The 17,924-nt window shown below is 36.0% G+C and overlaps 1 protein-coding gene across 1 annotated transcript in view; it reads right to left on the bottom strand.

The window, feature by feature from the left end:
* Nucleotides 1-17,924, bottom strand: part of Upf2 (UPF2 regulator of nonsense transcripts homolog (yeast)) — a 101,235-nt gene that overhangs the window by 19,370 nt on the left and 63,941 nt on the right. Inside the window, exons 10-15 of the mRNA XM_013014705.1 lie at nt 17,052-17,165; nt 13,674-13,790; nt 11,712-11,897; nt 9,241-9,444; nt 8,369-8,644; nt 5,446-5,629 (exon numbers count right to left, since the gene is read on the bottom strand). Coding sequence (XP_012870159.1) covers nt 5,446-5,629; nt 8,369-8,644; nt 9,241-9,444; nt 11,712-11,897; nt 13,674-13,790; nt 17,052-17,165 — 1,081 coding nt within the window. The remainder of the gene's footprint in view (nt 1-5,445; nt 5,630-8,368; nt 8,645-9,240; nt 9,445-11,711; nt 11,898-13,673; nt 13,791-17,051; nt 17,166-17,924) is intronic.

Genomic DNA, 17,924 nt, shown 5'->3' with positions numbered 1-17,924 from the left:
TCATTTGGCTATGAATCTGAATGTCTGCAAATTAAACAGAGGAGACAAAGACTGCTCTGTCCCCACATGGCTTAATTTCTTTTCCTCATAACAGTATTTCCCCAAGAAGCTTCCCAGTCTAAGTCTGCTTCCCTATCAGATCACACTGAGCAGCTGGTTATTACTGTGTGAACATCATTCTATTCTGTTTCCAATATGCATGTGCGGTAGCCTCATTTCACCTGATTTCCCACCAATCTCTCCTAAGCCTCATCACTTTTTCTTTTTTTTTTTTTTTTGGGGGGGGGTCCGGTCGTGGGGCCTGAACTCTGGGCCTGGGCGCTGTCCCTCAGCTCTTCAGCTCAAGGCTAGCGCTCTACCACCTGAGCCACAGCACCACTTCCGACTTTTTTCTTTTTGCTTATGTGGTGCTGAGGAATTGAACCCAGGGCCTCATGCATGCAAGGCAGGCACTCTACCACTGAGCCACCTTCCCAGCCCCTCATTACTTTTTCTGTCACAGGCCAAGTCCCAGAGATCTGCTCACCGAATCTACTCAGTAGGGACCACCCTTCAATATGCACTTGCATCTGATCCTGTTTTATATACCTTTTATCTCCTGTTTCAAAGGATCGCTGACTGCACTTTGATCTATTATTTTTTCTTCCTGCTTGTTCCTATATCACCTGGAGAATCTGTGGTTGAACATTACATGGGTGCTCCAAAATGTTCTATGTTTTAATGAGTTCATGCTACATCAGATAAGACTTTTGAGGACAAAAGACTTAAACAGAAGCTATAGATTGGTAATATGTATGTATGTATGTATATATTTGTTTATTTATTTAAGTGCTGGGCCTTGGACCTGCCAGGCAGGCACACAATACCACTTGAGCCAAATTCCAGACTTTTTTCACTTTAGTTATTTTCTTGGACAGGCTCTTGTGTTTATGCCTAGATCTGGACCAAGATCCTCCTTATCTATGCCTCCCAGTAGCTGGGAAGCATAAACGCATACCACAACTCGTGAGTAGAGGTGAGAGTCTCACTAACTTTTCCCCCCAGGGTGGCCTCAAGCCAAGATCCACCCAAGCTCTGCCTCCTATATAGCTGAATTTAAGGCATGCACCACCACCACACATGGCCCAAAGAGATCTATTTAAAAGAGAAATACTATTTAGAATAAATTATCATTCTATTAACTTAGGTATTTTATTTTTCAAATATAACTAGATTTCACACATTTTTGTAGTTATTCCAGTCTTAAAATGCAACCTATTTGACTTCTGGTTATCAAAAGCATGGTGCAAAGTCAGGAGTTTATAAGGTAAGCATTCTCAGTAAAAACATTGAAATGATAATAAATTCATATGGCATGAAACATCATGTGATGTTTAAAGTACGTATCAAGGAAGAACATATTTAACTTTGTTTCAATAGGTATACTTGTAATTTATAAGGAAAATAATACTGTTTCCAATAAATGTTCATTTCTCTTGTAAAAACAATTTATAACTATGGTACCTGTATAAGAATTACCAACTTGCTGACTTCTAGGAAACTGTTAATATAAAATAAATGATGTAGATGAAAACAAGCATATACAGGACATATGAATGAATGGCAAACTGCAAAGTAGCAATAAAATTTTAACACTAAAATGTTGGACATATATTTAAAGACCAAAATAAAATATCTTCCATTCAGTATGAGCTGTGTGGTAAAAAAATTTTTGATATTTCTCTGCTTTATAGTTGAACATTTCCCTACATATTTGTGAATTAGAGACAGCAGGGTCTTTGAAGCCTGTACTTAGATCAGTGTTTTAATTTTAACTCATCATCAAATATAAGTAACAATACCTCTGCCATACAGAGCAAAAAAGCAGTACTCAATGAAAGTACGTACCCTCCTCATCCCACCTCAACAGGTATGCCACGCTCACTCAGCTGCCTGTGTTCGAGTTTATCCTGAATTCTCTGTGTTCTTCATTATAAAAGCGATAGTCAGGCATGAAAATACTTTTAATTTCAGTCACTTCTCATTGCATGAAATCTTTATATACCTGCCACTTTTGTGTGTTCTTTGTATGATGTTTTTTCAGAACATCAACAAATCTTCAGATATTTGATAACTAAATCTATTTTTGATAACTAAATCTTTTTTTCTTTTTTTTTGTACTGAGGATCAAACCTAGGATGATGCACTTGCTAGGCAAGTGCTTTGCCACTGGACAATATTCCAGCCCCTACATCTATTTTTAAATGTTAAGAAATGAGCATTTAACTCTTAATTCATCTGTTTCACTTGCAGTTCCTACCCTATTTTGAAGATTCCTAGGTTATATATGTACTTTTTTTTTGGCCAGTAAAGGCCTGGACACTGTCCCTATGCTTCTTTTGCTCAAGGCAGAGACTCTACCACTTGAGTCACAGCATCATTTCGGCCTTTTCTGTTTATGTAGTACTAAAGAATCATGTATGTTAGACAAGCACTCTACCATTGAGCCACATTCCTAGTCCTTAAATTGACTTTTATATTAAGTTATAACTAGTTCTGGCCTTAACTCTATCCTACTGACTTTATTTCTAAATTATAAAATACACTCATTTGCTTTAAAATGTAATTTCTTAATATCGACTCTTTTCCCCACATCTCTTACTTCTGTTTCTATAATTATAATACTATCTGGATCTTCCAAACCTGAGTTAAATAATATTGCTTATTACTATTTTTATTCCATTCATAAGTTTAAAGACAGTGTGTCTTTGCCATTATATTCAACCAAGGCTGAGTAAATGAAAGCACACCCAAAATAATCACAAGGGGTATTACAATGAAATAAAATGCAAAACACCAAAGAACCAAACAACAGAACTAATTATGACACAGTCAAGGCAAGGAATAAGGAATATATATGTGTGTATATATATATACATACATACACAGTCAATTAGAAAACAAAGATTGCCAGGTGCTGGTTAAGTCTACTCACAAGGCTGAGATCTCAGATCTCAGTTCAAAACTAGCCCAGGCAGGAAAGTCAATGAGACTCTTCATTTGCAATTAACCACCAAAAAAGTAAGGAGTGGAGCTGTGGCTCAAGTGGTAGAGTGCCAGTCTTGAGCAAAATACTCAGGATAGTGCCCAGGTGAGTTCACACACACACACACACACACACACACACACACACACGATCTCAGGGATTGTTGTTTTCTACAATCACATGAAAAAAATTTTTAGACACTATGCATCAAGTATTAATACATGATTATCTTTCCAAATGGTATATTTCTATATAGAATATAATCTTACTCTGTATATTTTCAGTATTTTAAAATTTATGTCATAAATATTTACTTGTGATATTAAAATTATTTAAAAACAAAGAAATGTTCTTATGTTTCCTTATTATCTCCACTGCTGGTATGGCAGATTATAAAATAATAAATTTACTGGTCTTCAAAAGTAAATAAAAACTACCAAAGGCAAATAGTACATTATCTTATGGCATATCAACAGAATAAAATACAACTGAAACATTATTTTCTGCATACATTGTCTTGATATTTAGATTCTAAAACCAATAGGAAAATGGAGAGCACTTGAGTGTACACTGATTGTAGCTGCCACCATCTGTAGAGCTGCATTCATAAATGGTGGTGTCTATTTTCCTTTCATTTTTTTTATGGGGGGGGGGCTGGTTCTAAGGCTTGAACCTGAGCTTCTTTTGCTCAAGACAAGCACTCCACCACTTGAGCCACAGTACCACTCCCAGTCTTTCTGAGTAGTTTATTGCAGATAGGAGTCTCATAGTTTCCTGACTGGACTAGCTTTGAACTGCAATCCTCAGATCTCAGCCTCCTGAGTAACAGAATTACAAGTGTGAGCCACCAATGCCTGGCTCCTTTCCTTTTTAAAAAGCCCAAAGTCTTTTAACCTTGTGATCTACTTGGAACAAAGCACAAATGTTCCTGTTACCACCACCAAACTCGGTGTCACACTTAAATTTACCATACCACCCATGTACAGATACCACTTAAGTGGTAACAGCAGGATACCATGCTACCACTTAATCTCAAAGAATACAAAGTCAGTAAAACAAATCAACTAAGTACTTGGCTTAAAATGATCATTTATTTGTTCAACTAGAATTATAAGAAGAAGAAAAATGAGGCAATTTGGCAGAGTTCAAACTTTGGGAAAAATTGCCTATGCCTTTGTGAGATGAATAGCCAATACTTGCTCAAAGAGCAAGTAGTATCTTTAAATATATAGCACTTACATTATCCACAAAACAATTACCTGTAAAGACAAAAATCCTACTAATATATTGGGTACAATATATTGTAAAAAAAATACTGGGGGGGGGCATCGTAAATGACTTCACCATGAAAACTAGTTCTTCAGACATGCTATAAATTTACAGTTAATTTAACTAGCAAAGGTAACCCTAATGATAACCAGGGATCACAGGAAATGGAGATCAGGAGGATTTTGGTTCAAGGCCACTCAGGGTAAAAATATCTCATCTGAATCAATAGGTCAGGCATGGTGAGATATGCCTGGCATTCCACCTACACAGCAGACATAGACAGAAGGATCAAGGCCCTGACTGGCTTGGGTCAAACTACAAAACTGTATTAGAAAAACAACTATAACTAAAAGGCTCAAGTGTGTGGCTCAAGTGGTAGAGTACCTGCCTAGCAAGCACAAGGTTCTGAGTTTGAACCCAAATACCACCCCACCTACCCCCCGCCAAAATTCTCTAATGATAGATACAAATGTAAAGAAAGGAAATAAAATAATTTCTAAAAAGCCTTATCTCTAATAGTCTCAAGCCCCCGTTTTTAATAAATATGACTGTTGGCAATGTACACTGTATATATCAAAAGTAGATTTTATTAGCAACTACAGATGCTAAAATTAACAGCTGGGTGCTGGTGGCTAATGCCTACAATCCTAGCTATTTGGGAGAACCAGACAGTAGGGATCTCAGTTTGAGGCCAACCTGGCAGAAAATGTTCTCAAGATCCTTTTCAATTAAGGGCGGAACCCTTTGGCATGCACTAGTAATCTTATCTAATGAGAAGCCCAAGCAAGAAGCAAGACCCTATCTCAAAAATAAGAAGCAAAAATCAGTGTTAGAGGCTTATTAGTAAGAGGGAGACTGAGTTGAAAACCCTAACACCACAAAGAGATTCTAAAACTGAGAAAGGCTACAAGATTGTTACTCTATCACTATCATTTGCTTAAAGTCCCAGTTAACTGTGGTACTCCAATTAGATCACTTAATGAAACCAAGCACACCACCACACAGGTCTTGCCTAACTCTATCACACAGCACTCAACATTGAACGTACAAAGTACACAAGTGCAAAACTCTGACTGGCAACATAATAACGCAAAATCTGGAAACAAACTGCCCAGATTATCTTCATTTTCTCTCTGTAATTAGTTGCTTACCTAGTTTTATTAAGAATTCTCGTTCCAAGTCGTGTACCTGCCTGATGGATTCTTCCAGAGAATTACAGAGTTTGATCTTTGGTCTTAGCAGTTCTAATGTATCACTGATCATGTAATCTATATCAATAGGAAATGGATGGTCTTTTGTCCAAACCTCCAAACTTTTCTTCCACCAAACATAACGCTGATAACAAATGAAAAATAAATTTAGCTATAAGAAATTAGTAACAAAATTATTTAAAAATAAATTATATTCTGATGTTACCTAGTTATAAAAACTAAGCTAACAGCTTTTACAAGAACCTATCATTTTTATTAATGGCCAATAGTAATGATACTAATCCCAATTATTTTCCTCTACCTATATAGTTTTTAAGCCACATGGTGACTTTAAATATCTTTTTATTGTATCACAGCTTTTATTTTTAAAACAGAAGGAAAAATTATAAACGAAATACCAAATTCATTTTCAGCTACTCTGAAACCAAGGCAGAAACTCTACTCTCACACCCCAAACCAGGTTTACATACTTAATTCTATTAAAATATAGTTTTGGTACATTTTCATTATTTTCCTACTGTTACCTACTACTATTTTCAAAGGGATAAATAAAAGTATCCGGAGACATGATTTTTTAAAAATATAAAAACAAAGAATCATTAACAAACATTAACTCAACATCTATTGTGTATATGGTACTGTATAAATATTTTCCCTCTCCACATAATATGGATTCCTCATTCAAATTTTTCCTTTTTCTAATTCTTAAATTGGCATACAAAGAGTTATACCTCTGGTACTTCATGCCTTCTATCCAGGCTGTGCTAGGTCCCTGCAATTCAAAGTGTAGACCACCCTTGGAGGTGCTTTACAAAGACTCTTAGGCTATCACTCTAGACACTGAATCAAAATCTGTATCTTAACACTGCTACCAGGCAATGTCAGTTTCAGAAGCACTGCACCAGATGACCTTCTAAAACTTAACCCTTCACTCTACTAGGGAGAATATAATGTATCATTTCCCAGACCTCACTCATCGCTGACTTCCATTCCCTAGATACATTTCTGCTATAGTACTATATTATAATTAATTTGGAAAATACCTTGGTCTGTTTCAGCTCCTAGATATTTCCTTTTGTGTATTTTATTAGTGCATATTAATTATACAAATGGGTTTCATTTATATTTCCGTACATGCATATAATGTATTTTGATCAAGTTTATCCCCATCATGAATCCTTATCCCACCTCTTCATTTTTGAACTTCCTTAAAAACAGGATTTATTATTCTATTTTCATACATGCACATGCTCCTGGATATTTTAGAGTGGTTCTTTTCTCTATGCCTACTAGATTGGCAGAGTCCAAATAAGATTTCTCTCTAAAAGAAAATGCTAATAGTTAGGGTTGCCATTTTGGAGTTACTCTCGCTTTTTTTAATTGTCTTCAATTAAAGATAGTCCTTAGATACAATAGGAAACTGCAATTTATTTTCTCATTTTATGATCATCAATTCAGAAAATAAGGCATAACATTGCAAAGGTATGGTGGTAGGACAGAGTTAACAGTATATTCCCAAGACTATTTACCCCAAGTCAATTACAGCCACTATGTGGATATATATTTGATGCCTCAAGCTGTAATAAACCCATTTTTTATCAATGGGTAAATGAAATGGCTAAAGATTTCTGATTACTCAAAACACAGGACTCTATTGGTTTTAACTCTAATAAACTCTAACATCTTAAGCCTTGACAATGAACTATGCACTCTAATCCATACTTACAACACTATTTCACAGGAAATAGTGGCTGAGCTACAACCAACTTGGAGTTAACCTCCAAGTTAACTTCTGAGGCATAAATTTTATTGGATTTGTAGTAATACTCCTGTATTTGTACTGAACTTAATTTATATTGTACATGTTTTAAATTGCAAGGGTATACGATTAGCTGAAATTAATATTAAGAAGTACAACCTAAAAGTTTACTAATAAATGAACAATATTTCTCTCTGTGTTAGAAATAACATTTCCCCAAAGTGGCAACAATTAGAATTTTACACGTAAACCAAAACATAGAGGAAAGAGAAGATATTATCAAATGTACAAAAACACAAGTGGAGCTAGGCACAGAAATACATGCCTGTAATCCAAGCACTTGGAAGATTACATAAGGATCTCAAATTTGAGGCCAGCCTAAGCTAGATGGCAAATCTCAATCTCAAAAACAAATTTTAAAAATCACAAATTTATGCTGGGCATTGGTGGCTCATGCCTGTAATCCTAGCTACTCAGGAGGCTGAGATCTGAGGATTGCAGTTCAAAGCCAGCCCAGGTAGGAAAAGTCCATGAGATTCTTATATCCAATTAATTACAAAAAGAAAAAAAAAAGCTGGAAGTAGAGCTGTGGCTCAAGTGGTAGAGCGCTAGCCTAGAACACCAAAGCTCAGGAACAGCACTAATAAAATGTTACTATAAAATGACTGTCAGGTCCTGAGTTCAAACTCCAGGACTGACACACATCCACACATCCAAGGAAAACAATCATAAACTTAATTAACGAATTACTACTTCAACTTCCATAGCCTATAAATTATTTTACCAAGCTTATAAAGTACAACCAAAATAATTCAAAATTGATGAATCATTATCAAGCATAAATGTTACAAGCAATTATAATGCCCACATAGTAAAATCCATCATTAAATTTTGAAATCTCTAAAAGCATTGTTACAGGAATATATTAACTCTAATATGTATGAATATGTATTATATATATATATGTATGTATATATATATATATATATATATATATACACACACACACACAGACACTATAGCACTTCTTTGCTAATATTTTTGTAGGACATACAATGCATTAAGTGATGCCAAACTGCGTATTCACATATTCTGCTTGTATACCTGAAAATATACAAGGAAGCAATCGAGCTTCCGCTTACTGGAACCTCTGTCAAAGTACTGGCCACAGGTATCCAAAATAGTGCATACTAGTCTAATTCTGAAAAGATGCTCAGGAGGGTCCAGGGAACTTGGAGAACCATCAGAGTTAACACCAAATGAAGTAAAAGAATAAAGAGTTCGAAAAATAACAGCTGATTCCACCATTCGATAATTATAAAGTTCCCCTAAGAATTTAGCACTGCTGATACGCCTCTGATTAAATTTAGGTTGATTAACCTGCAAAACAAAACAAAAGCACAAATTATTATTGAAGAGAAGTAATGTACTGTAAATCTATACTTTAACAGTATCAATGTACTCAAAGATCACAACAGAGAAACAGCAATGATTCTATATTCCTCTTTTAATAATATGGTCACTTCTGGTTGTCTATCTTTAAAATGTTTTAATAAAAAGAACATGTTAGATATTCTATCAAGTATAAAGCTAACACTAAATGAACTGTTTTCTCAAACAGATGAAAGGTAATTCTTCCTATTTCCCATAACCTATTTTCTCTGCAACCAATGAATTAAATAAAGACGGTACAAAAAAAAGTTTAACAATAAAAGGAAAGCACTTATAAAATGTCTTTATAAAATGATCATCAACTTCCTCTAAATTAATAGGTTTACAGATTCATGTCAGATGATTCTCAATAGTGACCTATAATTAATAAAAACTATCCAAACAGGCTTAAAAGAACTTCAGAAAAGTAAAAAAACAAAAACAACACTCCAGGGCTCACCTGAGATCACAGTAGGAAATCTAATATATTAAGGTTATTACAAATAGGATTTAAAGATGGTGACTTTAAAGGAAGTCCTTGTTACCTCCATTCCCAATCGAATATCTTCTAGAACTCCATCCACAACATGGATGCCAACATCCTCTTGATAGAGCACTAATCCTGCTAAGAGGTTGGCTACACAATGAATACTATTATATTTCACATTCCAGATGTTTATCATACAACAAATAACATAGTCTTTCACTTCTTGGTCCTGCCAGGGCAACTTTCTCATCTGTCTCAAAACCTAGGTAAAAAAAAAATTTGGTCTAAATTATTAGGAGAAGCACAAAAAGTGTGAACAAATTTTACAGGTTGCTTTATTATTATTGTAAAGAGGCAGCAAAATTTTCAACTGGTAAGTATTTTAGAAAGCCTATTAACTTCTTTACTTTAGAGAGAAAAAGTGCAAATTTTCTAATTACAGTAAATTTGTTCTCATTTTTCAAAAGCCTTTCCTTAATTCCCTCAAATTTTCTAGAGCCGCTAGGTCTTCAGTCAGGCTAACAGTATGGTGTCACATACACAGGTCACTGAAAGAATAGATAAGGTACCAAAAATAATGTATTCTTTTATGTGTCGTTTGGTGGGAAAAAAATCTCACTTTTAAAAAAAATTATCAATTTTTAACAAACACATAAACTCAAGGCCAACTAGTTAAAAGACAACCTTAAAAAGACAGACAAGGTACTGGTGGCTCAGAAGGCTACTCAGAAGGCTGGGACCTAAAAATCATGATTTGGAATCAACGTAAGCCGAAAAAGCTGAGGGACTTACCTCTAATTACCCAGAAAAAAGCGGGGAGTAGAGTCATGGCTCAAGTTGGTAGAAAACCATCAATGAAGGAAAAAAGCCAAGTTAGAGCACAAGGCTACTCAGAAGGCTGGGACCTAAAAATCGTGATTTGGAATCAACCTAAGCCGAAAAAGCTGAGGGACTTACCTCTAATTACCCAGAAAAAAGCGGGGAGTAGAGTCATGGCTCAAGTTGGTAGAAAACCATCAATGAGGGAAAAAAGCCAAGTTAGAGCACAAGGTTTATAGTTCAAGCTCCAACACATTAAAAAATATAGATAGATAGATCTAGCTCTGATGTAGATATAGATGTCTCTATCTATCTATCTATCTATCTATCTATCTATCTATCTATCTATCTATCTATGGCTAAGGAAATGGCTCAAGTGGTAGAGTGCCTGCCTAGTAAGTACAAGGCCCTAAGTTCAAAACCACACTATGGCTCCCTCCCCACAAAAAGGAATATAGTACTTTAAAAGCATTGGGTTACAACAACTTTAAAATTACTCACACTTTAGTTAAGATACAGCAAACTAAAATATCTGAAGTACATAGAAAAGTGCCCATCACATTATAAATGGCCTGTAAATGTTAGCTTTACTCTTTCAAAAATTCTACTAGTAACTAGAAACTTGCAGAGCTCTACCAAAATAAGTTTTTAACACTGTCATAAGAAGAAGAAAATGGGTACAATTGGCTGACTGGAAAATATTCCTCTATGTCTCCATACCTCTATATCAATAGTGCCTCTGTGTTCTTCTATCACCTCTACCACACCACACAACATTCAATACTATCCAAACAGTTTAGCCAATCATAAAATTGTTTTGAACAATCACTACTGACAAACCTGAAAGGTCTAACGTCCAAAGCTGTACTATCATCCCTTATTACCTTCTACCTTGAAAAGAAAACTGTTATGTTTCGTCTTATAGAGCACCCCAGGGATATGTTTTGAATAACAGGTCAGTGCTTCCTAACCTTTCTTGAAAATTGACCCAAGAATCCAAAGAAACTATAGACCCTTTTCTCGCTAGAAAGTACAGATAGGGCTGGGATATAGCTCAGTGGCAAAGCACTTGCCTAGAAAATATAGCCAGATACTCAAAATTATAAAATTTCAGAGGGATCATGATCTTTTAAAGTCCACAGAATGTTAAGTGCTTCTGTAATGATGCAAAATATTTAAGGGCAAACAGTTTCAAATTTGTATGTGTGTCAAAATTTAAAGCAGGCTCATTCCTGCACATTACATGGGAGGCTGAGATCAGGAGGATCACAGTTCCAGACCAGCTGGAGCAAAAAAGTTCACAAACCCCCCATCTCAGCTAAGTGGGTTACATAAATAAGAAATTCTTGAAAAAAAAAAAAAGAAAGAAAAGAAAATCTTGCTCCAGGCCAGCCTTGGCAAAAGGCCATCTCAAAAAAAAAGGTAACAATGTGGCTCAAGCACTAGAGCACCTGCCTATCCAGCTCCACATCCTGAGTTCAAGTACCACAATTGGAAAAAAAGCTAAACTAAACTTTAAAAAAAAGGTTTTAAGAAAACAAATATATCTCAAATATGACATGCCATAATACATATCCCTTCAAAGGATGAACTGCACAAAAATCAGTCAACGCAGGGTCCACCTCTACCTTGCTTGAATTTCTATATAACAGCACTTCCACTACTACAAGTCTTCCATTGACAGTTAAGAGGGGACATGACTAAGAATACCTTCTCAGTGGTGACCTTAGAGAGATCTTTGTAGAGAAGCTTCCGTACATACTCCTGAAGAGGAGGTCGTTTCTTTTTTACCGTCTTTTCAGCCAAAGGTGGGTTGCAGTAATAATAGGCATTCTCTACCATCGTGACATATCTTGCATCAAGATGCATTGCTTGTTTCTTTCTCATCATTTGCTCCTAAAATAAAACACTCAAATTAACCCAAACACTTTCATGGCTCAAGTAGTGAAACTCTTGTCCAGTAAGTATGAACCACATTGAAAACCTAGGACCATCACACACAAATACTAATTCTGCACTCACTCAACCATTCAAGAAAATATTTTACTTGGCACATATTATGTGCTGAACAATATGCCAGGTAATAAAAATTCAATAATGAAGAACACAGAAATGACTCCTTTCCTGAAACTTAATAGTCCAGTATAGTGAGACAAGTAAACAAACTATTAAGCTTTTCAATAATAATTGTGACCAGTGGTATATGGAAAAGACATGATAATGAGACACAGAATAAAAGGAAACTTATTTAAGGGTAGACAGGGAAGAACACTCTGAGTGACACTCAAGCTAGGATATGCAAGATGGCAAAGCTTCAGAACCACAGAAGAGTGTGCACAGCAGAAAGCACAGCAAGAACAGAGGCTCTGAAAACAAAGTGAGACTGGTATGATCCAGGAACTGAAAGAAGGCCAAGCTGGCCTTTTCTGCCCTGGTTGGCCTAGAACCACAATCCTCTGGTCTTAGTTTCCCACCATAGCTTGGGATGACAGGCAAGTGCTTGAATAAGATGGAATAATTAAATATTTGATGAGTTAAAAAATATCAAACAAGGGCTGGTAAGGTGGCTGAGTGGTAGAGTGCTTTCCTTACATGCAAGAGGCCCTGGATTCGATTCCTCAGCACCACATAAGCAGAAAAAGCCAGAAGTGGCGCAGTGGCTCACGTGGTAGAGTGATCACCTGAGCTGAAGAGCTGAGAAACAGCGCCCAGGCCCAGAGTTCAGGGCCCAAGACTGACAAAAAAACCCAAAAAAACCACAAAGAAGTAGAAAGAAAAATAATTAAAATAATAAAATTAAATAATACATGAGCAAAATGGAAAACAGTAAGATGATAGAAGCAACTGCAGCTGTATCATCAGTTAACTAATATGTTTTATGTAACTGATGATAAAGTATATCAAGTTAAAGCTGTAGAACATAAGACTTGATTTAAATCACAACTGGGGCAGCAGCTTGAGGCTGTAGAGAGGCTGAGTCATACAGACAAAGTACATTGTAGTTTCTGGGTTTGACCAGCGAAATCAATGATGAGCTTCATAAAGGCGTTGTGGACTAGGGTGGATGCCTATAATCATAGCTACTCAGGAGGCTGAGATCTAAGGATCATGGTTTGAAGCTAACCTGGGCAGGAAAGTCTATGAGATTCTTATCTCCACTAAACTACCAAAAGAGCCAGAAGTAGAGCTGTGTCTCAAGTAGAAGAACACTAGCCTTGAGCAAACAGGTCAGGGACACCACCCAGGACCTTTCAAGCCCCAGAACAAACATAAAAAAGAATTTGAGGGGGAGTGGAGATAACTGTGTTATATAAGCTTGAATGTCTTCTTTACTGTTGTATACTTGGGACCTAAAATATTACCAAGCAGGTACATAATTAATACTTAACAATATATGAATAAATAAATTTTCAAAAACACATGCATCTTCAAGATCCGCTCTTTCATACACACAAAACCATCCTAAACTGGGAGAAATACTGGGCTATTTATGAGTTCAAATGTAGCTATGTCACATTTCAGAATTGCTTCTCCATATGTAAGAGATGTTCTACTTCACAGAGAAATGTTTGTATTCATATGGCAGCGAAAGACAATCAGCCCTGGTCAATATTTTAACCACTGAAATAAATCAAGAACCTAAAGTTCTTACCAAGATGCTTAAGCTCTTACCAAAAGTACACTGGTCCTCAGGTGTGATTCTGGAGATCTAAAAAGAAATCGTCCACATGTTTCCAGTAGGGTACATGCCATTTCAATATGGTGATGAGAAAAGTCTGATAGAAGCATCTGGAATAACAAGAATGATGAAAAACTACAAAGACAACCTTTCAATCCTAGTAGAGAAAAAAGTATATACATCCAGTGTGTGTAACAACTTTTCTTTTTCTTTTTTTGTCAGTCCTGGGGCCTGAACTCTTCGCCTGAGCACTGTCCCTAAGCTCTTCAGCTCAAGGCTAGCGCTCTCCCACTTGAGCCTCAGCCCCACTTCCGGCTTTTTCTGCTTATGTGGTGCAGAGGAATCAAACCCAGGGCCTCATGCATCCAAGGCAAGCACTCTACCACTGAGCCACCCTGCCAGCCAACTTTTGAAATGTCAAGGTAAAAATAAAATCCAGTACACTTTTAGTAAGTTTCATTGCTGGGCATCTCTGTGTTCTGCCATCAAATATTTATAGAAAATCTTGAACATATTTAATACTTTCGTTTCAGAAATATGTATATCAAAGCCCTTTATATATTATCAGATATAAATTAAATATAGACTACATATAGCAATAACATTTTCTCAATTAATATTGATCAAGTATCATGTGCTTATTGTATAAAATTTCTAAACATATAAGTATACATTTTAATATCTACCCTAATCTTTTCTATGTACATTTTTTAAAAATTGAAACAATTCAGTTTCATTGAATCAAACTATGTTTTTATGTTCTTACAATGCTCTTCAGCTTCTAAGGTATACACTATGTCGTAAGATGAACTATATTAAAACTTGATTTATTAGGCATCCACATTGTCTCCCATTCTTTGCTATAAAATAGCATGAATGTGGGTCTAGTGGCATTTGCTAGAAATCTCTCAGAAGTCTGAGGAAGAAGAACCTCATTTTTTGTTTTTGTTTTTTCGGTTGTGGGGCTTGAACTCTGGACCTGGTTGCTGTCCCTCAGCTCTTCAGCTCAAGGCCAGCACTCTGCTACTTGAACCACAGAGCCACTTCTGGTTTTCTAGTGGCTTATTAGAGATAAGAGTCTCATGGATTTTCCTGCCCAAGCTGGCTTTGAACCACATCCTCAGCTTTCAGCCGCCTGAGTAGTTAGGATTACAGGCATATGCCACTGGCACCCAGCTAAGGACCTCAAGTTTGAGGCAGCTTTCCAGTGCAACTTAGTGAGAGTTCTAAAAAAGTTATTTTTAAAAGAGAAAGGACATCCTTGTAAATAAACATGTGTACATATTGATGACTATTTCTATACTTAAGAGAATCTGCCAATCAATAAATACATATTCTTCTTCTATATCTTTTGGAATTAGCACAAAGAAATATGCTAATACATTTAAATTGTTCATAGTATGTGTCCTTTCAATTACAGCATTGAGAAATTTTCTATAATCTCTTACAATGTCATATGAACACCAATCTCCTGAGAAGCTCCAATGAAGTTTAGAGACCTTAATCCTTTAATTTTTTTTTTTTTTGGGTCCGGTTGTGGGGCCTGAACTCTGGGCCTGGGTGCTGTCCCTCAGCTTTTCAGCTCAAGGCTAGCGCTCTACCACTTGAGCCACAGCGCCACTTCCGGCTTTTTTCTTTTTGCTTATATGGTGCTGAGGAATCGAACCCAGGGCCTCAGGCTTGCAAGGCAAGTGCTCTACCACTGAGCCACCTTCCCAGCCCAATCCTTTAAATTTTATACAATGGTTATTACCTATTTAAATACAGTGAACACAGCTGTTTAACTCATGGTGTTCTAAATCTATGAATTGATAACATCTACTTTGTATGATGGACCTATTAATATGCTAAGGAAATCCCAGCTGACAGAAAATTTATTATAAAGAAAAACAATTTCAGTAAAGGAATAATTGATTTCAACTGTAGAAGAATTACTCATTTGTCATCAGTTCTACCACTTACAGTTGCTGTTACTGATTTCTCATTTAAGCCGGGCGCCCGTGGCTCATGCCTGTAATCCTAGCTGCTCAGGAGGCTGAGATCTGAGGATCACGGTTCAAAGCCAGCCCGGGCAGGAAAGTTCGTGAGACTCTTATCTCCAATAAACCACTAGAAAACCGGAAGTGGTGCTGTGGCTCAAGTGGTAGAGCACTGGCCTTGAGCTGAAGAGCACAAGTTCAGCGCCCAAGCTCAGAGTTCAAGCCCCATGACTGACAAAACAAAAAAACAAAAAAACAAAAAAACTGATTTCTCATTTAATTCCACTGTAGACAGAAAGTTTTCTCAGAATTCCTTTCTAGTTGATTTTGGTAAATAATCTATGTGCATTTAAGGATTATGAATCTTGTTGATGTTGGGATGTTGATTACATCAAGTTGGTAACTCTGCTAACCAAATTCTGGGCAGTACATACTGAGCTCTTTTCATGTCTCCTACTATAATTCTAGACTTTTTTGCTTCCCTGTTATGATTTTTTTGTTTTATATATTTTATAGCTCTCTTATTGGCTACATACTCAGGAAGATAATACTTTGCTGTTAAATGATATCTTAGCTGGGCACCAGTGGCTCATGCCTGTAATCCTAGCTACTCAGGTGGCTGAGATCTGAGGAACACAGTTTAAAGCCAGCATGGGAAGGAAAAAGGTTTGTGCAACTCTTATCTCCAATGAATCACCAAAAAGCTGGAAATGGAACTGTGGATCAAACTGTAGAGCACTAGCCTTGAGCAAAAAAAAAGTTTAAGGACAGTGCCCAAACCTAGAGTTCAAGCTCCAGGACCAGCACACATACACAAAAATGACCTCTTCATCATTGTGAACTGTCCTTAATTTCTAATAATGCTTCATGCCTTAAAGACTACTTTGAAAATAGTTTAGTGGAACTACTTTAATTCAGATTAGTATTTGCAGAATATGCTTGCTAGACTAAGCCATGTCTCCAGCCCTGTTTTTTTGCTCAGGTGATAACCACATTCCACTGAGTCCAGCTTCCTTCCACAGACTTCCCTCTCATAGACATTTTCTGCCCTGGTTGGTCTAGAACCACAATCCTCTGATCTGTTTCCCACACAGCTTTGACAAGTGCCACAGTTGTTGTCTTAAATCAAGTCTTATGTTGTTATAGCTTTAACTTGATGTATTTTATCATAAATTACATAAAACATGAAGAGTACTGATGATACAGCTGTAGTTGCTTCTACCATCTTATTATTTGTTTTCTACTTTGCTCATATATTATTTAATTTTATTATTTTAGTTATTACTTAATTTTTCTTTCTACTTCTTTGCTATTTTTAACTCATCAAATATTTAACTATTCCATTTTATTCAGTACTTCAAAATTTTCTATTAGAAACAAATTGGCACTAACCTTTAAACAATGTAGTGTATCATTTTTTGTGAACATTTTAAATTTCGTTAGTTCTCCAATAAAACGAACAGTTTTGTTCTTTGTTTCAATATTGATCTGGTCCTTTTTTCGAACCTAAGATTAAAAGAAAAAATATTGCTGAAATAATCTACATTCTGAATCACTGTGATAAGAACTACTATTTTTAATATGCTTGAATTCACTCCAAGCATTTCAAATTGTGCTTAAATTCTTATTACCTTCTATATAATACCTACAAAACAGTTGGATAGCAAAGAATTTGAAGAAAAAAATGCATTTTCTCATACTTAAAGAGGCTCTTAGAACACATGTACACAATACACACACATACACAACTATTTAACTGTTTAAATGAACATTTCTCAAGTTTTTTTGAACATAAAACTTCCTTTTAAAATGTTACCATATCAGTTAACAGCCCACTAAGTTTTATTATAAGGAACATAGTTTAAGGAATGCTGCTATAAAACAATATAAATGCTAAAAGCACATTTAAGCAAAATGCTAAGTAAAGCTTGTTGGTTTAATCACAACATTTTATTTTCAATTATAAGTTCATTACAATGATACATGCAATATAATCACTGCTGCTTTTTATTGCTAGTTGCAGTGATGGGTCAAAGCTCAAATACTATGAAACTTCAAGTCCTCTACCTAATAACACATATGTCAAGATATAAATTCCAATGGAACAGTGTAGTATGAACAGCTACATTAAAATAAATGCAATTAGATTTAACCTTAGAATAGTTTAGTCAGAAAAGCAAACCTAGGGCTGGGAAGGTGGCTCAGTGGTAGAGCGCTTGCCTTGCATGCTAGAGGCCCTGGGTTCGATTCCTCAGCACCACATAA

The sequence above is a fragment of the Dipodomys ordii genome, unplaced genomic scaffold, assembly GCF_000151885.1.
Source record: "Dipodomys ordii isolate 6190 unplaced genomic scaffold, Dord_2.0 Scaffold24, whole genome shotgun sequence".
In the NCBI taxonomy this organism is placed as follows: domain Eukaryota; kingdom Metazoa; phylum Chordata; class Mammalia; order Rodentia; family Heteromyidae; genus Dipodomys; species Dipodomys ordii.
Note: the sequence above shows the minus strand (reverse complement) of the source record. Positions and strands in the feature narration are given on the sequence as shown.